Source organism: Toxotes jaculatrix, chromosome 24, assembly GCF_017976425.1.
Source record: "Toxotes jaculatrix isolate fToxJac2 chromosome 24, fToxJac2.pri, whole genome shotgun sequence".
NCBI lineage: Eukaryota > Metazoa > Chordata > Actinopteri > Toxotidae > Toxotes > Toxotes jaculatrix.
The window spans coordinates 562,988-587,822 of NC_054417.1; the positions used below are offsets into that span (position 1 = coordinate 562,988).

Below are 24,835 nucleotides of genomic sequence, written 5' to 3' on the forward strand. Positions count from 1 at the left end.
TAACCAATACTGTTTTTGACTGATCCCCGATTAGCACCTTAATCCAGCTCTGAGCAATATGATAAACACATGATACACACACAGTCAGACCACGGTGCCACGTAAAGAACGAACGCCACTTTAACAACACGGCAAGAGAGCCAATACTTTAAAGGTATGCATCACTGGTACAAAGTGAGAGTTATCTTTTACAGACTTACAGGTTTTTGGCCGAATGGAGAATTAAAAACTCAGATCTCAGAGGGAACACTGCATTTTAGAAAAATCACGACCTGAGGCTGGTTGTTCAGCATCTTTAAAATATACAAAACACTGTGTGTAATAGTGGCACATTTGTCAGACAGGACTGAAGCCACCTATGGTATAAAAAATATATCACACTGTCTAAGTAATGGTCAGAGAGGGGCTGGTGACTCCTGCCTCGTTTAGGAGCCAAACTCTTCGTATGTTCACTGGGAAATAAATAAGAGTCCAGTTTGGAGAGTTCAGGAAACAACACAGTGTGTTAGACCAGTGTGATGGAGCACTGTTAAACCTCCTGAGTACGATGAACACACAGGTCATTGAATTCACAGCTTCCGTCTTCCTGAGGGTGTGAAGGTTACCCCTCGCTGGTTCCTGACGTCTTTAAACACGTTATATTTTTGGAAAAAATCTGTTGAACACCAACACACTGGACTACAAACCTACTACAAACCCCCCCCACCCCATCCAAACATCAGACAGGCTGAAGGATGACGCCAGAGACACGATAATGAGACAGATTCAGAGTGAGACACACGCAGATTAATATTCCTTTCATGTTCAGGATAATCAGATATCCCCATAATGAGCCGGCACGTGTGAGTACCATCGCATGCACAGTGGAATAAACCCATTTCCTGAACATGAAAACCCTGTGGGGTTTGTTGGACAGCACAAGCACTGTCTCCATCACCGGTACATTCCACACAGCACAAAGCCTGAAGGTTTCTCTATGTGGTTACACAAAAGAAGCTGATTGTCCTGTGTGAGAGGCCATATCCCAGCTACAGCGAGGTAAGGATAATAGTTCTGGAATATTAATGAATGTAAACACACTAACGGAGAAACGGGGTCTGAATGCTGAAGGTACCCAGAAGTTAATCTCTCTCTAACAGACCTGAAACATCCAGTGACACTGCACTTTGATTTCTTTTTCCTGAGAAAGACAAACAACCCTGAAAGTGAAGCTCTGCAGAGACGACCACGGTTTGGGAGAAGCAGCACGTGGTGATGTGGGAGTTTACAGGAGGCAGCTTCCATCAGGTCTGACAGACTGCGTGGAGTGCTTCAGTTTGGATTTTGATTTTTGCTCTTCAGGCTTCGTTCACCTGAAACTGGATTTTTACATTGAAGCTCTAACAGCAGCAGGTTTGGTCCCCTAAAGAATAACTGCAGCAGGACAGGTGAGCAGAGACGCCAGAGACACAAACGAGTTACGGTGCAGAGGAACATTTGCAAAGGAAAACGTGTCGGTCACCTAAATACAACGCTTGTTACTGCACCACAAATGGTGATTTGAAGAGTTTGTAGTGTGTGTGTGTGTGTGTGTGTTTTGTCCTCAGAAACAGCATCTGTTTGTTGGCTTGTTTTCAGTGAGAGGTCTGGACATTTGCAAGCTAAGGAGGCTGACGTCCCGCAGATCACAGCAGACTCTCTCTTCGCACATGGCGACAGTTTCCAGAGTGTGACTGTGCTACTGTGGATGTGCTTCCTGTCACTCAGCCCTTGTTGTCAACAGCAGCAGGCAGGAGAGGGACGGCTGCTCCGCTCCTCTCAGCGTCGCCGCCGTCTTTCCGCTCATTCCTGTTCTTCCTGGCTTGGTAGTCGGCTAGTTTCTTCTTCTTCTTCTCATCTTTTTCACCTGCGTCTAAATCGACCCCCGGCAAAGGCGGGAACTCCCGGCAGTATGGTGGCGGCAAGCACGGCACCAGATGCACTTCGCCGCTTTCATTCATGAGCTGGACGCAGGTGTAGAAATCCTGTGGCGAGCAACTGGTGGTAACAGCGGTCGCATCAGGAGCAGGGACAGAGTTAGGATGTCCCATCACGCTGTAGTCCGTCCCCGGCAGCGACATAATCTCAGGCCTCGGCCACAGGGAGGGCACATCCAGCAACGGGGTGAAGGCCTCCGGAGGGGAGGAGCAGTAGGGCGACACGCTCTGCACGTACGATGTCAGGCTTTGGGTTGTAAGCTGATGATGGGCGGCTACAGGCGTCAGGTCACATGGAACCATTAAGGCGTCCTTCTCCCTGTCCGTGGGGTCGGCCGGGACGCTGCAGTCCTTTGGCGTGGTGAGATACACGTCATCGGAGCTGACCTGGTCCCAGACTTCCTCTGTGTAGCTCGGAGATCTGTAGCTGTGGAAGTTACTGAAGTGACGGTTGATTTCATCCAGGTTTCCCTTCTGGAAGAGAAAAGGTGGGAGGAATAACAAGAGCCAGAAACAGAAAGAGAAGAAGGGAGGACAAAAAAGAAGAAGAAGACAGAGAGGTTTGAAGAGGAGGCAGACAGGAGAGCAAAAATATAAAGTGAAGAAAAAGGAAGAAAAGGGCAGGAAGAGAAGTAAAAGGGTAAGGAGAGAAAGGAGGGAAAAGGAAAAGGACGCAAGAAGCAAGAGAGCAAACAAAAAGGAGGGAGGAGAGAAGAAAAGAATGTTTTATACAAGAAAAGATGGAAACAAAAGCAAAAAACTAAGCGTGTGGGTGACATCATGGCTGAGGAGGCGGGATCAGCGCGGCAGACTGAGGTCTCTGCTTCCTTTCACACTACACTACAGGTTCATTTGGGAGAATCTGCCCCAGAACCTGCCCAGTTACCCTCTGGTCTTACCTTCAGGTGCAGAGGGTCGATGCCGATGATGCGCGGCTTGGGGATTGGTGGCAGGAAGTACTCTTTTAATCTAAGGTGGAAACACAAAGAGAGGAAGTTGGAAAAGGCAGCACACAAACACACAACATGTCCATCCACTGACTGAATAAAAGCTCAGTGTCACTGTGGGAGACAGAGGACATTTGAACTGAGAGGACGTGACGGCGTGTGTCTTCTTACCTTTTGCTCTGTGGAATTACACCAAAGGCGATGACCAGCAGAGCCACGACGCCCACGCCCATCACCAGGATCAGCACCAGCAGTTTACCTATGTTCAACCAGAGGACATTTCATTACAGCGCCTCCCCTCTCCTCCCCTCCCCTCTCCTCCCCTCTCCTCTCCTCCCCTCTCCTCCCCTCCCCTCTCCTCCACGCTCAGCACTTTCAGGAGAACAGCTTAGCTTCTGTAATTGGGACCTGGAAAGACTCAGACGCCTTTCCAGGTTTAACCAGGCCTCGTTTCCTCCCTCCTGCGTCTGACTGGATGAAAACACGCCGCTCACTTTTCTTCTGTCCAAACTCTCCTAAACTGAATTTCCTTTTTCACAGATTTCTGATTACCTGCTTGTCCATACTCTAAACAAACATGAGTCTGCAGGACTCAGACTCCCGGCACTGAAATCCTGGGATTTATTTGTACAGGGAACCTTTCAAAACCTTATTGGTGAAAAGCCTAAGCTTTCATGAAATCTTAGTCCAAAAGTTTATCAGCTTGGGACATGACCCAAAAACAACAGAAAGATAAAATCACACACAAAAGTTTAAAAGGAGAATGGAAGAATAAAAGACGTCTGTCTGCGTGCGCAGCGACCAGAGGTTTCATCAGCAGGAAGTAACGTTCCCTGTGCTCAGACCAGCAGCTAAATCTGCCACAAAGCTCTTTTCTTTTTTTTTGCACACTGTCCCGGACGTTTCTTCCTGGAGGCTGCTGATTGGCTCAACACGTTGTCAGGTTCACTGAACCTTCAGCTGTTTCCAAACTGTCACTAATTATTAAAATGAATAATATAATAAATAATAAAATGACTACTGCCATCACTACAGCAAAAGCTAACTGCTGCCGCCTCGCTGTTGTCATGGAAACCCTGTGTGTCGGCGTACCTGCCGGCGGTCTGGCGGGGATGCTCATTAACAGCGTGGAGCTCCATTTGCTCCACAGGCCGTAGTTGTGCGAGCGGCAGCGAACTCTGATCACGTAGTCGCCGACAGGGAGGCCGAGCAGCTCCACGTGGGGCTCACGCAGAGGGTGTTTCACCTGCCGACAACACAGAGATAAATGCATCTGCTGCAGAGGTGAGAACGTCCACCATGTTTTCAGCTTCATGACACTTTGACTTTTAGACAATATCTAAAAAGTCTGAGAGAATTTAGTCAGTGTTTGTTCTTTTCTTCATGTTTTAAATTTGGTTCCTTCTTCTTTTCCTCACCTGAATCATAAAAGCCCCTTAAAGCACAGATAAGAATCTTTTACCTTTCGACTCCTGAGTTCATTTCATCACTGATGACATGTTAACATCTGGACACACAGCAGTACACAGAGGCCATTACTTCCTTCCTGTACCTTCCAGTTGTCGGGCTCAGTAACGCGTCTGTACTGCAGCTCGTACACCAGCGTGATCCAGCCGTGCTTCAGGTCTGAGGGAACCGGGTACGTCCAGGACAGCAGCGCTCTGTGGCCCATTTCATCCCCGCCGGCATCTGTCAGCGTGTAGGTCAGGTTGGCCGGAGCTTCAGTCTGAACTGTGGACGACACACACACACACACACATTGAGAAATTACTGAGCTGCTTTTTTCTTTCCCAGTGAGACACGTTTGTACTGTACCATGCAGATGGACGTCACATCAGCAGCATGACATTAAAGTGTCCCTGTCTCTGACCTCTGAGACCAACAAAAGACCACGGTGATCACATGGACCCACACGCAACCCTGTTGTTGCGACTGTAAATTCCTTGTCCACATGGACCAACAGGAAAACAGGACATTATATCACAAACAAAGAACTTCTGTGAAGTACTGTAGCCCTTAAATAAATGATCATGTAAAGAGGAATAAACATAAAACAAATCTTTTCTTCAATCTCAACTAAATCACATAAACAAAGCTAATCCTCTTCAGGGAAACCACTAAACCTGCCTCTTTCTAAAGCTCATGGCAGCAAACGTAAGAAGTCTTTGACTTTTGATTCAATTTTACTGAACGTGACTCAAACGCGACACCACCTGCACATTTCTTTTTCTTCCACAGGTCAGTACTTTTGAGCCTTGTCTTTTTTTAGCCTGATGTTTGTTTGCATGTTTGTCCTGTCCTATTTGCAGTGAACCAGTGGATGTGCAGACCACTCTCCCTGGATCCCTGCGATACTGAAGGAAACTGAAAAACAGCAGGATTCTGAATGCAGCCTCTTTCCCTCTGACTTCTCGGAGGATCTGTGGAGGTCTGGGATGTGGAGCCTTTGTCAGAGTGAGTAAATTCAGTGCTCTTCATCCAAACTTACCTCCTCTCCAGAGGCAGAATGAATTAAAGGCACCAGGCCTGAAGGCATTTCACATTTTCACATTAATCATTCTACGCTTGACCTGCTGCTTTGACTCCAGGTCACCTGTCTGGGTGCTCTGCTGTTTGACCGAGCATGTTTTCAAGCTTCCACTGAACCTACTCACTGAATCAGCCTTCCTCTGGCTATGACACTGCTAAGAAATACATCATACAGTCTCGCTCCATGTCTGGTTTCAATATAAACAAACACTAACTTACTGAATTTCTTTACACATCCCCATCTGTCCTCACCTATGTCTGCCACGTCCAGGCAGTGCTCCTGGGAGGTGTAGTTCTTATGAGCGGTGACGGCGGTCACGTTCATACAGTAGATCTTCCATATGGACGTGTGGCTGCTGTCGAAGTGGCAGCTGTTGGGGCCGGCAGTCACGTAGTCTGGACATTCATGTCTGAGACCTTTACTGTGAACAGAACAGAGATCGTCTGATGAACCACCACCTGTGAAGATATTTCCAGTTTGGATCCAGGACTTAAGTTTCTGATCTTTATCTCTATCATTTCCTGTGAAGCTGCTGCTGCTGAAATGCTTTTAATCTTTCACTGTGTTGCTGCAAAGCTTCTGATTTCACTGATGGATGGATGGATGGATGGATAGATGGATGGATGGATGGATGGATGGATGGATGAACTGAATGAGCTTCATGTTGGTTTACATGTGGACTGTGACCTGATGCCTGGACACTTTGTGTGTCGCCCGGTTTGTGTTGATCTAATTACAGATCATTTGTGAAAATTTCCCCACTGCAGCGAAACGCTCAGTGACAGGACGGCCCTGAGGGCAGGCCCTGCTTTTATCACCTCACCTCCACAGCTCGGCTCCATCAGGGATTTTGTAGTAAAGTTAATGTGTTTGTCACATGACCCTGCAGCAGATGTGGGACCAGCCTTCCCGGGTTCAGGTCCCGTCAGGTCCCATTTCCTGACTGTACTGATTGGTTTATTCGTTTAATGTACTGCACATTTAGTCTAAATGCTGAAGCAAATACTTCTTCATATTATAATCTAATTTAATAATTTAGATAAAGAAAAGCCACAAACTGTCAGGCACAGCACTGACACAAGCTCAGATTTACATTTGTGGTTGGAAACACACAAAGCGCTGCAGGAGAAGACGACAACAGTCGATGGAGCTGTGTACGATGATGCCGTGTTGGGTCAAAGGCACAATCCAATTTGTCCTGATTACCGGGAGCAGTTTCTTCACTGTGTGCGCCATGTGGGCAGGCTGGAGTCTGTCTGAGGCCATGTGAGGCCATGTGAGGCTGCGTTCAGCGTTTCACAGCTGCTCTGAAATATTGACGCATTAAAAGCTTCACACTGAAGTGAAGCAGATATAAAAGGCAGAATCATGTGACCCAGAACCTTTGGTGGACCTTTGATGTGGGGCTGTCTTTTCTGATTCAGTGAATCAGTCGTGTGAAGACTGAGTCCGGTTCAGACCAAAACACACCTGAAGTACCAAAGCCACGCGTCTCACAGGTGGGACGCTGCGTTTGAAGAGGTTAAATGTGAAAAGATGATGAGACGCAGCATTAAAGCAGCAGCAGCAAGGTCAACAGCCTCTAACACGTCATGCAGGTTTCTATTATTCAGCAGTTCAAACCAAACTGTCACAGACTGTACGTATGTTCTGTGGTTTAATGCACAGTAGCATGTTATGAGTTCATCATGTGTTTAGCGTGTGATGGACGTACTCTTTGGAGTAGGTGAGGACGTAGGTGACCTCGGCTGCGTCTGTCAGGTTGTCCAGTGGATGCCACCAGCAGGTGAAGTCCTCCATGTTGGGCGAGCGGCAGAAGTAGATGTGAGGCCTTGTTGTCACGGCAACTTCATCTGTGAAAACGACAAAGGTGAGTCAGCGCGAGCTCGCCCATCGTCACGGACGCGCCTGCAGAGGCACCATGGCGACAGCACTGAATAGTAACAGGTGTTGTCATGCATGTGCGAGTTCATAGACAGGTGAGACGTGGGCTTTTTGTTTGTCTCTCACACACTGGACATGTTAAAGCTGTGACCTTCTGTCTTTACTGAGGGACCGTCTCCACATCTGTGTGAGTGAGGCTGCGTCTCTGCAGAGTTCACACCGGTTTTTGCGCTGCCTGGCGACTCTTACCCTGTAAATCCAGTGTTCTCTTACTTTGGAGAAACTGAATCTCTGTGTCTTCTCGTGCGCACACAGCAGCAACTGACTCACAACAGCTTCAGCCTGTGGAGGTCAGGACATAAGAACGAGCTGAGTGCAGAGAGAAAGCACAGACAGCTGCTGCTGCTGTGGAGTTTCCAGAAACACATTTCAAACTGCAGCTCACTGCATCTGCACGTCCCCGTCTTTACGAATGCTTCTGCTAACAGACACAACAGCAGCATTTCTTATTGTTCCACAGTGACACCAGTCAATCCTCCGTTCACCCTGTGGATTCTGCACAGGCTCAGTGAGCTGCACACCAACAACGATGGACAGACCTGGACAAGAGGCTTGTCTCCTTGATCTTAGTCCATCAGGACTTGGATCAGGACACTGTGTTCGACTCTGAGTCCACATTTGTGAAATTTTTTATGCGGGAAAAATCAAGTCTTTGCCCTAAACAAAAAAAAAAAAAAGAAAAAGCTGAATGAGAAAGAAATGACAGTCTGGATAAAGGAGAGGAAACAAAATGGCCATTCAGTCACAGTGTGTGAACACAGGTATGTGGAACTGCAGGGGGAGAAAATCAATTACCCAGCTGTCATCACTCTCTCACTCCCACAAAATCAATCTCCTAATTTCATCTGTTTCTAAACACACGCACACGCACACACACACGCACACACACACATGCACACACACACACACACACACACACACACACACACACACACACACACATGCACACACACACACACATGCACACACACACACGCACACACACACACACACACACACACACACACACACACACACACACACACACACACACACACACACACACACACACACACACACACACACACACACACACTCCATTATCTGTTCCATCTCTGTTTGACGGACTGTTGGTCCTATGACTGTGATTTAGAGCAGCAGTGGAAAATTGATCGGCGTCTGAAAACAGCAGGAAGTAAGAACAGAGCTGCCACAGACCGACAGTGTTCAGAAGAAAAAAAGACACAAACACATCATTAGATGTGGAGGCTGGTCCCTGAAACACACAGGCTTTATTCAAGACTGAAACCAGAAGGCAGAAAGACAAATTCCCCTACAAAGTGTGAGCTGATGGATTTGAACTGTGTGTGTGGACCTGCTGCTGAACACAGAACTATCTGAAACCTCTTATCTGGGACTGTGGATTAAATGTAAGTGCTCTGACTCCTCTGTTTATTCAGGTTTGTATCAGAACTAAAGCCCTGTCGCTTCACTCAGCAGTCTGATTACAGCATCGCTGGGCGGCAGTGGGCAAGCACATAAACATAACTACCTACACATTTAAAGATTAAAAAAAGGCGAGTGGACTTTTTTCTTTCTCTTCTACTACACTGTCTATTCATCCGTCCATCAGCCATTTTCAGTGTTGTTCTTTTGTTCTGGTTTGTTGCACCTGATTTCCACGTAACTGCAGCGTCCTCTGTCAGCTCCACCATCAGCTGACCAGTAAAGACGAACAGTGTCCATGACATCTGAGCAAACACCCTCCCAGTGCCAGCTCTTCCTCCTCTCTGAGGCGTGTAACATCTCATGTTACACACACGCCACTACAAAGACTTTATGTCCTGCTTATCATGTAAGGAAAAAACCATTAAAGCAGCAAGACATCATGTGCCTGCTGCAGATCATAGCAGCGGGAGTCCAGCAGTAATCCATCAGAGAATGCATGGAGCTGCAGACCGAGGGCAGCAGGGGAACAAAGGCCTGTTGTGTTTGCAGTAAGAGGCTCAGCGAGCTGCACTGCAGGGACCTTCCAGTCCACAGCCTCCGCTTCTCAGAAATAATGCAAGAAAGGACACAAGCTGGCCACAAATAAAGCTGGACACATTTATAGCTGCAGTAAATCAGATTGGCCCGAGTGCAGCAGATTCACTGCAGGTGCTGTTCAGCTCCTGTAACATGGACTTTATCTTTAACGGGGAATTCATGTGAGGTTTAACTGCATTAAGGCTCCGTGTGGACATAATGTAACAGGAGGGAGCATTAGTCTGACATTAATCATGTAAGAGGAAGGATATTTTCATCCTGTTAAATAAGCTGTTTTTACATGCTTCAGCCCTTCAGCCTGATCCTGAGCCTGATCCTGAGCCTGAGCCTGAGCCTGATCCTGAGCCTGATCCTGAGCCTGAGCCTGAGCCTGATCCTGAGCCTGATCCTGAGCCTGATCCTGATCCTGAGCCTGATCCTGATCCTGATCCTGAGCCTGAGCCTGAGCCTGAGCCTGATCCTGATCCTGATCCTGATCCTGATCCTGAGCCTGATCCTGAGCCTGATCCTGATCCTGAGCCTGATCCTGAGCCTGATCCTGAGCCTGAGCCTGAGCCTGATCCTGAGCCTGATCCTGAGCCTGAGCCTGAGCCTGAGCCTGATCCTGAGCCTGATCCTGATCCTGAGCCTGAGCCTGATCCTGAGCCTGAGCCTGAGCCTGAGCCTGAGCCTGAGCCTGATCCTGAGCCTGATCCTGAGCCTGAGCCTGAGCCTGAGCCTGAGCCTGATCCTGATGTGTCCACTGAGTGTTGGCAGGTCCTGTTTCTACGCAGCTGCAGCTTCATTTGAACTGTTCAGACATGGAAGCTGCATCAGTCTGTCTCCTCGTCTCTGTGTCCTGTGCTCAGGCCCAGTTTTCCCTTGAAAAGCTTTAAATCTCAGGCTTTTACTGACGGCCTAACTGTATTATGCTTTGAGATCTATTTTATTTCTTTAACTTATGAAATGAGATGAACAGTCACCTGATGCTGCTGCTGCAGACTGAGGCTGCGTTTCACTGACGCTGACATTCGCTGACATAAACTCTGGGATGTATTAAATTTGTGTTCTGTGTAACTCCTGCTGCGCAGCTCAGACAGTTGCAGCTCTGCAATTTGTGGAGTCGGGAGGACGAAGCGCTTATGAAACAAGCAGCTACAGACGCTTGATGTCAAAACAGAGACAGACAGAGAGACATCTGGACCTGAAATAATGTGCCCGGCCACACTGACTAACTGGAAGCCAATTACTGGCGCTTAGACCGAGGGCATCGAACCAACGAGCTCAGTCGTTGTGACATTTGTCAAAATGAACATCAACTGTTTTCATTATCAAAAGCATAAATAACATTTGGAAGAAAAACACACACACACACACACACACAGGCAGCAGACAGAGGTGGAAGCGAGCTCTGGAGGAAAGTGATGCTAAACGCTGTAAAACAGACACCGTGTTAGCACTGAACAACTCTGTCACTCTCCTATATGGCCTTAAAATTTAAGTGAAATTTACTGACTTGAGCTGCTGCAAGAAAATGACCCTTGAACGTGTCGTTTCTGTGGCAACAACAACAACCAGGGTTAATTATGCAGCACCATATTTCCCGCCCGAGCTTACCACCATGCAAATCTGCAGATTCATTCTGATTGTATGTTAATGAAGCGCTCACAGGGCCCATGCATGTACCTGTGATGATGCCGAGAGGCTGCAAACTGACTCAAACCAGCTGAAATCATGGACGAGAGAGGAATCAGCAGATAAACGTTCAAACAGCCCACAAAGGTCTGACAGCTGCTGCTGGTTTCTTTAAACCCAGCCCAACATGAAGGCCAAAGTCAAAGCTGTGCATCCATCCACCGAACATCAGAGAGCTCGCTGTTACCTTTGGATTATTTAAAGACGTGAACTCGTTTATCTTGTAAACACTGAAGCTTTTTTTAGTCCAACGTTAAATGTAATGAAGTCAGCAGCTCATGAAACGACCGACACCAGACGTTTGTCCTCCTGTCAGTAAATGTCAACTCCACAGAAACTCGAGTCACATGAGCTGTGCATTCAACTGAGCGTCAGGTCCTTCCCTCCTCGTGCTGATGCTGATAAGGTCATTCATGCTTTTTATCATCATTTCTTGATTTTAACAATCTGCTGTATTCAGACAAAAATCAATGTCCCGCCCTGAGTCCAAACGCTGTCAGGATCACAGAACTACTGCCTAATTACACTTTCAGCATTTCATCCAATTCTCTTGCTGAAACAAACTAAAGTTAAAACTGTACGTTTGTCACCAGAGAAACAAAAACCTGGTCCAGGTTCAGCCAAACATGATGCAGGGTCAGAGGTTTAAAGCTCAGCAAAAACATCTGGAGTTGGTGATTTGATTTTCATTTCAGGCATCATGAGAATACAATCAGCTAATTTAATCAGCTCGGAAGCTGCTAATCAATCAGCTGATGGATCGAGACTAAACTGTAAAGATGGAAAGGCGGGAAAAAGAAATTCCTGCAGCTTCTTCAAAAACTTCTACACAAGTGTCCTAAAAAGAGCAGATGCCACGCTGTGATTCTGTGCACAGATCTGGAGGGTTTCACTGGAACATGAAGTAAAAAGTAAGATTCGCACCTTCAGACTCGCCGTAGCTGTGTTTTTCTTTGGAAGTGACGTCCTGAGCGATGATCCGGCTGCAGCCCACCAGAGGAAGCAGACAGAGCAGCAGCCACAGCATCCTGCCGCTTCCTGTCAACCTGTCAACACAAACAAACAAACAAACAACATGAACACATGAGCTCCAGGCCCAGAAACCCCCCCCACAACACCGCATGATCCCACAGTGCTTTGCTCATTGTGGGAAAGTCTGGTCTCCATGTGATGAAGTCCACCAGCAGGGACATGTGACCCAAAGATAAGTGGACAGAGAGAATAATTCAACCTCCTCCCACAGAAGAAATAGCACCACCAGGTCCATGTCTGACAGCACCAACATGAATAAACTGTTATTTAGAACCATGACATCTGTGTTTAAATGTGAACTGTGTCTCTGATTCTAACCTAAAGCATTTTAAAATGGAGGACAATGATATGAAAGCACTGGTGTGTACATCACATAAAGCTGCAGGTGGTAAACGTGAGCATGTGTGTGTGTGTGTGAGTGTGTGTGTGTGTGAGTGTGTGTGTGTGTGTGTGAGTCAGTGAGTGATTGATGACCGTGCTGAAGCTGGATCAGTCTAATACATTTCATTCAGCTAAGATCTGATTATGTTCCTATGAGCCAGCTGATTTATCGGACAGTATACCATGACAGTCAGTGTGGAAGTGTCCAGCACAGACTGTACAGCATGAGTATGTGAAGTGGGACAGAGCAGGTCCCTCAACATGAATTAGTCTCCTGCTCATCAGACTCAGATCTGTGGGCTTTAAGGTTCTGTTGAAAGCTCATTAAACTAATCAGCTTAGTCCACTGAACTACTCCGTCAGAGGCTACTGAGCATGTGCAGCACGTCAGGCCAGAGCTCAGAGAGTCAGGGACACACGTTAGGATCCGCTGTTCCACAATCCACAGTCATACAAGTGTTAGTTTCTCTTTTTTTGTTTTGGTTATTTTAAAGTCTCTCCGTGTCTCTCGGCCCGGTGATGGGGACAGATGTGAACCCAGATCAGTGCAGCTGTGTTCAATAAGACTGAAGTGAGAAAACGTCCCTGGAAATATCTGAACAAAGAATCAATTACATTATGGATCCGTTCACGTAACTGATGCCAAGTTCAGTCCTGAAGCCCTGAAGTTGGAGACGCAGCCTTGCATGGTGGATGAACGTCGTGTCTCATCAGAGGACTGCACACCTGAGCGAGGACACACACAGCTGACTGCAGCTGCTGTCCATCGCACAGCGTGGCACTGATCCTCTGATCCTCAGGTGTTTTAAGTCTCTCATTAAGAGCATCAGATAAAAAGCATGAGCTCAGATCAGGGGCTTATATCACCTGTGTGACATGTCAGCGTCCCGTCCTGACGGTCTCACACACTCCGCCGGCTGAATGTGAGCAGAAAAATCCCTGATTAACTCATTTAATTTGTTGATCTGATTGATCGAGTGTCTTTACCCTCGATCTCCCATGATTCAGTCTGAGCTGTGGTTATCTCTCTGTCCACCATCTGCAGCCGGCAGCTTCCTCCTCTTCTTCTCTCTTTCCATCTGTCCTTTGTTTCTTTCCTTTGCTCTACTCTTCCTTCCTTTATTGATTTATTCTCTCACTACTTCCCTTTGATCTTCTGTCCTCCCTCTTTTCCTTCAGTCTATCCCTCCCTTCTTCTGTTTTTCTTATTTCTATCCTTTCCTCACCCTTCCTTTCAATCTTCCTCCTTTCCTGTATCCTTCCTAATTTTTTTGTCCTAATTTCTTTCTTTCCCTCCTCCTTTTTTCCTCATTTCATTTTACCTGTTCTTTCTTTTCTTCCTGATGTTCTTCCTTCCATCACATGTTTCTTCTGTCATCTGATCTACATACATGTAAAGGCTGAGTCATTATGCACTCGGATAATTCTCTGCTGTCTCATTGCTTTTCCTTCAGCGGAGGATTTGAGGACTGAGAGCCGCTGGTTTCCAGCTGTGTCGAGCAGGAACAGGAGCAGCTGACATAAAACAACATGAGAAAACAATAAAGAGCTTTATGTAAACGATCAGCACAAAAGACTCCTCTCTGGTGGAAGTAATGAAGTCACATGGCAGCTTAGGGGTTTTAAAGCCTGCACTCATGAGGAGCAGGACGACTGAGCTGGCATGCAAACAGCGGCAGCTCGATCCTCCAGCGCTGGGACAACAATCACAGCGAATAATCCCTGCTCTGATCTTACAGGAGCTGAGGATTAAAAACAAGGCCTGGTTTTATCTGGAAGCCCCAGCTCACCCTGACACACCGACAGGACACAGCGGCACAAGACGACCGGACACAAAGCGATGACAGCAGAGAGATCAGGACGGCTCGGACCTCTGCCACCCGTCACTCCTCACGCCAAACTGACTGCTCCGCAAGGCCAAAGGTCAACAACCAACCAAAATCACAACCCACTGAAAGACGTGATGGCGGCTTGTGGCCGCCATCACGTGTTTTCTTCAGGATGACTTATTGATGAAAGAAGCAAACTTCCTTCAGACTTCTTCACTGCTCCTCCAGCTTATTAGCTAATTCACCATTTCCTGTTACACAGAAATGATTTAAGCAGCCGGAGGGTGAAGCTCCGCACAGGCCGCATTCATGTGACTGCTCCTCGGACTCACTGCTTTTCATTCATGCTTTGGAAATACAGAGGAGGCTGTGTGCCGCTGCTCTGAGCTCAGAGGGATGTTTTACTGTGGCCATAATGACTCAGCATGCAGCTTAATGTGTCATTAAAGCCATAACTGGGGTGTAAGTTAGATAACACCCAGCTGGATTATAACTGTTTACACTTGTGATTACTCTTTAGTTGGCCTGTAATCCACAGAGCACGTGGCCAAACTCTAACTCCTGATACAAAGGTGACCAGGTGTGCTCTTAGAAAGCTCATCTATGCAACCTTTTATCAGCTGTACATCTCCACGTCCTTGAACCCTAATAACACCAACAATGCATCCCACGGCACTGATGTGGACAGACCGAAGGTTCAAAATAAAACGTTAAAGGTGTACGAGAGGAAAATCCCATCCTTTCATAGACTCAGGACTTTGGCAGCCACAGGATTCTTGGCTGAGGACTCACACTCCACGTGCACACACAGTACACACAGTACTAACGCACTGCAGCATCAGGACACTGAATGCTGACAGAAGGACACAGCCTCATCTCCATCACCAGAAACAGCCACGTCCAGCTGCAGGTTCAAAGTTCACGGCTGAAACATCTCGAGGACAAACAGCTCCACCTCCTCTACTACAATAAAACTCACAAACAAAATGTGTGTTTTCCATTTCAAACTGAAAACAGGTGACGTCGCGGCCGGGTCCATTCACTGCTGTTCAGCAGCAGATTTAACACGCTTTTTTTTTATATAACTCACCAACAGCATCTCACAGCACACATCAATCCACCCTCCCCTCCAGTCTTTGCTCTTTTCATTAGGCCACATGCAAACTCTGACAGACAAAACTAGATGAAACCATGAGTAAATAAACCAACGCCACCCTGTTAGTCACTGCTGCGCCTTCTGAACATTATATAACCTGCACTACTGTTAAAAAGAGGAATTCTTGCTCATTTTCTGAACTAAATATTCTCAACCTGAAAAAATTCAGTGAAATCATTTTCTTGAAGGACGCACAAAAACCTAAACGCAACCTATACACATCTCTCCAGTGACAAAGGTATTTGAATGCTGAAGGCCATGAATTCGGAGTTACTGAACCATCATGCGTCACAGCTTGATCCAATTATTCTTTATGAATTTGAAAAATATCTGGAAAGCTATGAAGGTTTGGACGAGTAAAACTGTTGTGGTGGGAGGTCTCTAGGTGTCTCCGCAGGACGGACAGGAAGTCGCTCTGTGTCAACAAGTCAGTCTTTGTTGTGCTGAGCTGGATTTAGCCTCCGGTGACTCTGACCCTAAATACTTTCCAAAATGCTATTTATCAATTTTAGAAATCAAGTCATTAACCCATTAGCTGGAGTCTCAACAGGTCTTACAAAGGTCTCAAAGCTTAGTTGGTTTTAATACATTTAAATTCTGTGGAATTCAATTAATGAATTAGTACTAAACTACAAAGTCCTGTCCTGGAGACTTTCCTGGAAACTGGACACTGGACTCGAGTCATCTCAGGACATTAATGGACTTGTAGCTGTTTAACTAAAAAAATATTACAAATAAAAAGGCCAGAAGTCCTCTGTGTTTCCAGGTTTCTCAGGATTTTTCCAGAAAACTTAATTAAGATGATTAAACCCTCGAGCAGCTGGAGCCAACGACCATCAGCAGGAACGAGCTGTAGAAATACCATCACAGCTCTAACAACTGACGTCCGACCCATTTCTCAAAGGTTCATCTGATATGTGAACGCAGCATCACTCTGCCTCACTATCTGATCCTCAACGGCCAATCACAACACCTGCTTTACCTGTTGCCGTGACGACCAGCTCCGTACCCATGCAGCGGCTGATCAATTCCCATCTCTGTGCCCCGCCGTCTGAAAGGAGCGAGGTCCCGCTGGAAAGGTTTCTGATGACCCGCGGGCTGACAGGGAAATCTATACGACTGCTTCCTGAGGCTCAACGCCAAGAGACGCCGCGGCAGGACACACCGCGCCGTGCACCGCACACACATGCCGATTCACACACACAGATTACTGTGTACTGTGATCAGACTAATCTGTGAGACGAACACAAGAACCTTCCCTCAAACATCTCATTTAATCTTTAACCACTTTCAGTGGAAACATAAATCACAGCCGTGTGTGAAAAACCTTAGCAACTTGAAAAATCATTGAAAATATTTTAGTTTGCTCTTATTTTCATTAACAGGTCTGAAGACAGGTGGAGCAGGACGTGCCCGCAGGTGATCAGTGTGTGTCCACATCTAATTACAGACGAGCGTGGGAGTGGAAATCAGACAGGAGGAATGTGTGCTGCTTCATGCACCTGTGCCCAGGTGTACAAATCAGCAACTAGTCTGATCACTGTCAGCCATTTTTAATCTTTGGCATCAACAGCTCGTTGATTTAATAGAAGCTTACTGTTTGAATTCATGATGTGATTCAATAAATTCATCTGTCTGGTTATTTACCCGCCGTCTGGTTATTTGATTGACAGTTTTTAAAAAGACAATTTTTATTTATTGATTTATTTCTTATTATTCTTGTGTGTTGACTCAGACTGTACAGGCTTTTATTTTCTCGCTTTGGATCAATTGATGCCTCAACTCCAAAACAACAAAACAAAACCAAAAACACACAACGGCTGCAGAAAGGCAGAGCCGCTGTGTGTGAGTCTCTGCTGAAGACGAGTCAGAGACACACTGAGCCACAGGTGGAGGAAGGAGTCAGCTGCTCAAACCACAACACAACTCAACACAATTTGGTTCATTTAAATGACACACCGGGATCAGAAGCTGAAGCTGCTCCGACGTAACCACAACACCGACTCATTCATTGGAAAATAATTAAATGATTCTATGAAGTTCTGTTCTTGGAATCATGTCTGCAAAACTCTGATTAATAAAACTGTTTGTCCTCACATGTCCTCAACTGAGAGTCGTCAGGGGAGACGGAGAAATTCACCCTGAGAGAGCAGACATTTAAAAAGCTATTTAAAATAAGAGATAAGGCTGTTGCAGTTTCATCACAGCGCCGTCCCCACAGGCCAGTCTCTGACCTTTAACAACAAAGGCTCCAATTAAATCCCAACACACAAACAGGAATCACTTTATGGCAATGAAGTCACTTCAAAAGAGAGAAAGTTTATGGATCCTGGTGACATGCAGGCGAATTATCCCCATCAGACTGACGACAGAACAAACACGCTCTCTACAGGACTAAAACACACAGTTCAGAAACGTAATCGGGGAAGTGACCAACAGAACTTGTTGTTGTCAAGTCAAAGGTTTCCAGTGAACACACTTCATCAGAATCACCTGAGGAACCAAACTTAAACCAAAAACCTCCCGAGCTGCCTGAGCTGGTCCTGTGTTGTTCTGAAGTTCAGGCGAAGCAGCAGTGGTCTGTCACACACTGTGTGTGAGGCCGACCACCATGCACTCAAACAATGTCACACTACTCCTTCCAGCAAACGTTCAGACTGTTTTCACTCGTGAGGATAAGACAGCAACGAGACGTCTCTGTCAGACACTGTGTTGGACTTTGTGACCACGACTTCAACCGTCCTGTGCAGACCCAGCAGTGATAAGTCTTATCTGAAGGATGTACGCTGCTCTGGAGCTCCACTCCAGCAGCGGCCAGAGCATCCACCCATCAGAGCTCACACAGCGCCTCAGGCAACACACACACGCACGCACACACACACACACACACACACACGCACACACACACACACACACACACACACACACACACACACACACACACACACACACACACACACACAGACAGGAAACACAGATCTGAACAGACAGGAGCATTCGATCCACAGGGAGTCACGTGTCATGTTTGGCATAAACACTGCAGTGTTTTATAATCCTGTGTCCACGCTGACCTGTTACTGATTAACAGACAGTTATCATATGAAGAACATGCTGACACTGAAACATCACGGACAATGCTTCGCTCTGAATGTAACACCATCACCGCTGAGCGCCGACTCTCTGCACAGGACTGAAGGAACTCAGGTCACAGACCCAGGTGCTGAAGGTGACCAAAGCTGGACACAGGGTCAACACCAGGGGTTACTGACACTCACACAGTCCACACCTCAAAGACACAATATATATCTGATAAATATATGGATATATAGATGATGTAAAAACATAAGTCCCGTTGGTCCCAGATGCTGCAGTTACCAGCAGCAACCACAGGTGTCACCAAAGCAGCCGGCACTGAAATCTTAAGGATTAGAACTTTAAAACAGAACCATTTGGACTAATGTGCAGTGTCTTCTGCATTCTCAGTCTCAGTGTAATGAAATGATGTTTGTCCAGGCCTGTGCAGAGACAAACAAGACGTCTGCAGCTTCGCCTGGGCTGCTCACATAATGAACATATGATGCTAAGGGTCATATGACACACGATTGGTCATATAGTACTAAATGTATGTGTTTAAATGGATTTTCCGCTCCACTGTGCAGCAGACAGGAAGTACTGTACAACATTAATGTTAAACTTGCTGCTTCTCTCGTCCCTTACATGCTGATTTCATGCTTTCATCAACAGGATTCCAGAGTTCTGAACAAAATGGAGGCGGCAAACCAACGAGTGCTGAGCTTTAACTGCCTTTTACTCCATGACCCGTCACCGTCAGACCTCAGAGATCTGCCATCACACACGAACCCTCCCACAGCTGCTCGTGGCAGGGCTCTAACCTGAGGCTGCACCGAACAACTGTTTACAATTATTCTGCCAATTATTTTCTCCTTTAACCATCTGTTAGGTCGATAAAGCACCGGAGAATTTCTCTGGGCGACATCTTTAAATCTACTTTAAATCTGCTACTGTGCATTCACACTGGATTCAACTGCCCAAAACTGTACTGGACTAAAAATAACATTTTCCATCTTCATCCTGTTCACACGTCACTGGCAACACAACAGGTTGGTGCTACAGAGTAAGACTAAGCCTTTATTTAAAGGACAGCATCAGCCTGAAAGGTCAGAGTTCATCTCAAAGCCTTAAACTTTAACTTCACAAGGTAAACTACATACAGCAGACTGTTAATGGTCTGCAGAGTCCGTGCATTCATTCATAGACCTGCAGCAACCTCAGCACCAGCAGGTCCCTGCAGTCAGACTTCCCATCAGTCACCGTCTGACACTAACAACAACAAAATCCTCTGTAAAGGCTGCTGGTTATCAAACGCGTCAGTCTACACCACCTGGGCTTCCACAACCTGCCTTCGTCCAGCAGAGTCCGAGGAGCAGGGTGGCCGTGTCATTAAACATCCACGCCTACAACACGCAACACAAAAACCAGCCACAGAAAGCAAACTGGTCCACAGTGTAAAAAAATACTACAACACAGAAAACAACTCGTTTACCTCTGTGCGTGCGAGGTGTGTCCAAATTCACAATTCTTATCTATGGCAACACATGTGGGCACAGAGGAAGTGTAGTTAGCACTGGGTGGGAGGGCAAACGTCCTCTGTCCTCTGGTGACACACACATTATCTGTGGTGGCAAAGTCAAACTAAATGTTTTTCATTAAATGTATGAAAGGAAAAACGTTTGGGTTGAAACCTCCTGCAGCCGCCATCGCTGGACCACACGCCTCATTCAGATCAAACCACATCAGCCTCCGTGGTCAGCTGTGATTTCTGTGATGCTAAAGGATCAGTTATACCAAAAAGGACCAAAAACACTGAGCAGATCAACAGGTGCTGTGTTAGTGCTGTGCACAGACACCAGCAAACACACCAGCAAACACGGAGAGCTCATCTGAAAATCCACAGCAGCTGGAAACATGGAAACATCTGCAGGACGAGTGCAGCTGAAATTCTCCTTTGAGTCACAGAATTTGGTTCAGCAGCAGCAACATAAATCAGACTTTCAGTGTTCAGATGAAATAACAAACACTCCAATCCGGTGCATCCTGCACAGTGCTGGACATTCTTATCTTACAGAGGGAATCTGAGCAGGACCCGAACAGAGAGTGTGGTTTGAGCCAGAATGAGAGGATTTAATGGAGATGAACTGAGAAGGACTGAAAATATGTTTAAACTGTCTATTAAAACTGGACTGAACTCCACTGAAGTTTATTGTTTAGATTCTAATCTTTCTCCCGCACATTGACCAGAGTCTCCTGAACACACCTCTGGACAGGACCTGTACAAAACTTCAAAGTTAAATCCTATTTTTGTGCAAGGCTCCTGTGCAGCAGCTTTTCCTCTGCCTGCACAGATTACTCTAAAACTCAAGATGAGCAAATATGTTTAGAAAACGGAGTGAATGGTGCGGGAAGCAGGTGGAGGACAAACATTCTTACTCCGGGTTTCTGCTGTGCAGCGTGTTAGAGGACGGAAAAGACGTGAGACAGAAAACAAAAAGCTGTGGACATGTGGATTGTCCCTATTTCTCCTCTGAAACGCGTCTTCAACAGGTGTCCACCGCAGGTGCTCAGACCTGCTCCGACCTGCCTGAAAACCAGTCTGCACTTTGTTTACTCAGGAAATTCATTAACTAATTTATTCTTTGTCTGAATTCACCGTCCATGCGCGATGCTCCTGGTTAACTTGTCCCCTCGTTAATTTAGGAAACATGATTCACAACTTTTAATTCATGAGGCGCACCTGTGCACGAGCGCTCTGCGGTCACGGTTCAGATTATAAGAAATGAATCCGTCTTACCTCAGAATAAACCCCTTAGAGATCCGCCTGCTGCCGCTCCACAGATTCCTGGAAGGTGCTTCCTCAAACACAGACCCACACCGGGACAGGTAGCCGGTCGATGCCGCCTGTTGTCCGGGTGACGGAGCTGGTGATAGCGCTGCGGTGTTAGTTGGTGCTCTGGCAGCGCAGTGTTGCCTTCACTGCCTCCCCTGTATTTTTCTGTCCCCTCTCCTCTGTAAGGAGATTTTCCTCCACCTGATCCCGCGTCATGAGCTAAACACCAGCTGGAGCTCCGGGCCTCCCATCTCTGAACCGAACCGCCCCCCTGCGTCGACACTGCTCTGCGCGGCTGGAGGCTGTATGGAAGACCGTTACTGCCAAAAACAAAAAAAAAAAAAAAAAAAAAAAAATCAAGATTATGAAATACTTCATTCATCCAGAGTCAGTCTTATGATAAAAGGTAAAAAACACACCAAGTCAAGAATGACTTTTTTCTAAATGCCCTGATGGAAATCTTTTCATTTTACAAGAGAGAATCTTTCAGCCAATCACATGACCCCCCCAGGGAATATATTCTTTATGCTTAGAAGCTTTTAATGGGCCAAAAACTCCAATCTATAAAAAGCAGTGCAGACAATAAAGTCTTAAAGAGCCCATGGTCATGTACAGTTTGTTTCGGGATGCATCTCTGCATGTTGTGATGGTGTTTTCGGACGTTTTGGGTCCTGCAGCAGCGCAGTCTGCCTCACAGGACGTGTGAAAGAGCAGTCACCTCAGATCAGTGTTTGCTTTGCCCCACAGAGACGGCAATAATCAGATTATTGTCCAGAGCGGCTTGTTTGGTTCCCGTGCTGCGAGGCCTGGAGTGTACGCCGCTCTGCTCCTTCACTGTCTCCTCGCTGATGTTTTACCAATGAGAACAGCATGACTGCTCAGTGCCCCGGAGCGAGGAGGCATGACTCGAATTAGCTGGAGTGCATCCTCCTCCTCTGAATGATTCATCACACGGATCCACAGCCCGGGATGCGGCGACGGAAGCAACCAGGCGGTTAACTGTGAGCTGATGTGAAGGAGGGGGGAGAACGTTGTTCTCATTGTTTTTCTTTGTCAGTTTAATGAAATGTTGGATAATCTGAGGAGATTAGAGGGAAATGAAACTGCTCAAACATCTGGAATATAAAGGTGGATGTATTTAAAGTTACGGCTGCCACAGAAATGTCCCTCTGAGCAGTAGCAGAGTAAAGGTATGAAATCTGCAGCCCCGTCCACAGCCGCACACGAACATCCTGACTAACCAGTTCCTCTTCCTGCGCCTGTTGCTGCTCACTTCTTTAAGCTTCTTATCCAGCTCCTCCACCCTCTCGGCCCAGTCCTGCTCCTCGGCTTGCAGGACTTTTCTGGACTCCTGATGTTGGGCCTCCAGCTGGTCTTTGGCCTCCTTCACAGCGGCCTGGAGCTTGGCAATATCTGCTCCCAAATCTGAGCAACTGCTGTGTCTGTGAGGCAAACAACTTTCTCTTCAGTGTCAGTACGGTGGTCTGATTTCTGCTCCTCCACTTTGTCCTCCTCCTTCGAGTTTGTCCTGTTCATATGGGACTGATGGAAATCCTCACGGCTGAATGGCATGCTTGGTGTTAAGACGTTCTAACAGAAATATATATAAATGTCTTTACACTCGTGTTTCAATGAATAATTCACTTTCTGTTTCATTTCCTGTTTGAGAAGGTTTTGAAAAGTCTTGAATTGAGTTTGGTGAATCCTGCAGAGACCCTGACAGATGAGGCTTCAGCTGCATCGTCCTCCATGTAAAGGAGAAACCGCAGCACTTTGTGATTATGCATTGTGAAATGGGTCGGTGGTGATGTCACAGTCGCTATGCAACAGATTTAATCTAATCCCTTCCCCCAGATTAGGAGGGAAAATCACTAGAAGTCCTTTTGTCTAAATTACACAGCGGGCGAGTGTTGTTCTAACCTTCACCTTCAGCTGCTTTATCGTTCACCATATGCTGCTATGCTCCACCGCAGGTCAACTTCTGACATTTTCCATAAGGAGCTTGTCTCACTGCTGCGGGGAGCGGGGTCACTGCCATGTTACTGTTACAGCCAGAGAAAATATCAAGAACGGTCTGAAGCAGCGAGACGGAAGCAGAGGACGAGGGATCTGACATCAGACACACACTCACACATTCTGTCCAAGAGGACAGTCTGACAGGTGCAGGTCAGGGTGAGAAATCAGAAAAGAGAAAAATACAGAAACACTGAAACAAATACACAAAACAATCCCAACAACCTCCAGTGACACAGACACGTCAAATACAAGGATACACAGGCCTGCATTTAGGTTTCATACAGTACATCTATACTCTGTGTGTGTGTGTGTGTGTGTGTGTGTGTGTGTGTGTGTGTGTGTGTGTGTGTGTCTCTGGTGGTGTCGAACAAGCAGACAGATGGTTGTGGAAGCGAATGGGGAAAATACATTATTCAGACTGAACAAGGTTGAAGTTTAATGGCAGAGTGACAAACACGAGATGTGACAGAATGAGTCCAATACTATACCATACATACACACACACACACACACACACACACACACACACACACACACACACACACACACACACACACACACACACACACACACACACACGTTTATCTTCGATGAATTAAAACCGTTTCATTTGTCTCAGATCATTATTTTTCATGCTTCACTGTCTGAATCACTGTGAAATGAAATTAATGGCAAATCAACATTTGTCCCACAGACAGACACTGACTGTGTCCTTCAGAGGACTCTGATCAGTCCGTCTCCTACTTCTCTATGATCAGTGGCTCCTCTGTTTGCTGCTAGGTGGCAGTAACGCTCTGACACACTGTCCTTTGTGTCCTCTGATCTGAATCTGATTCTTTTTAGGATTTTAAAGCTTTCAAATTATTATTAAAAACACATTTCAGACACACACACATCACACACACATCCACAGAAACAAAGCAAACTATCACTGGAGCTATCACCAGAGCTCACTGGGCACCAGGCAGAGTTCTAACACTGGGACCGGTGCCTTGCTCAGCGGCAGCCCGGCAGTCATTTCCTGGAGCTTTGCGCGTTCACTCATCCCACAGACATCGTGCTCGCCATTTTTGGATTTAAGCTCAATGCTTGTGATATAATCTACAACATTAAATCCCGGGGGACAATCAGCAGTGATCTGATTGACAATAATCCCTGAGTGAAAGTCAGATCTGAACTGATGCAGCTCTTTCAGTGCTGTAGGCCTCGTTTTTAAAGCCAGATAAAACTTAAAGATGGTGACCCTGATCGCATCCAACACTTCACATGTTCTGTCATTTATTATTTTTAACAAAAAGCCTCTGCAGCTGATGAAGCAGCTGTTCATCCCTCTGGGATGATCAGAAACCATCTTCTATCAAAAAGTAAAACACTTTAGTTTTGTGCTTGTTTAACGTTGCACATGCTTTTCTGTTCTGCTGTGAACCACGTTCAGTTTGTG

At 46.5% G+C, this 24,835-nt stretch overlaps 1 protein-coding gene across 1 annotated transcript; it reads right to left on the reverse strand.

The window, feature by feature from the left end:
• Positions 1-734: 734 nt before the first annotated feature.
• On the reverse strand, positions 735-21,689 carry LOC121177675 (prolactin receptor-like). Its single transcript, XM_041031980.1, has 9 exons — positions 21,343-21,689; positions 12,000-12,121; positions 7,147-7,285; positions 5,684-5,853; positions 4,455-4,633; positions 3,995-4,148; positions 3,074-3,161; positions 2,855-2,924; positions 735-2,429 (listed from the first exon to the last, which is right to left on the reverse strand). Exons 2-9 carry the CDS (start codon positions 12,100-12,102, stop codon positions 1,743-1,745), a joined length of 1,590 nt encoding a protein of 529 aa, XP_040887914.1. The 5' UTR covers positions 12,103-12,121; positions 21,343-21,689; the 3' UTR covers positions 735-1,742.
• Positions 21,690-24,835: the final 3,146 nt, after the last annotated feature.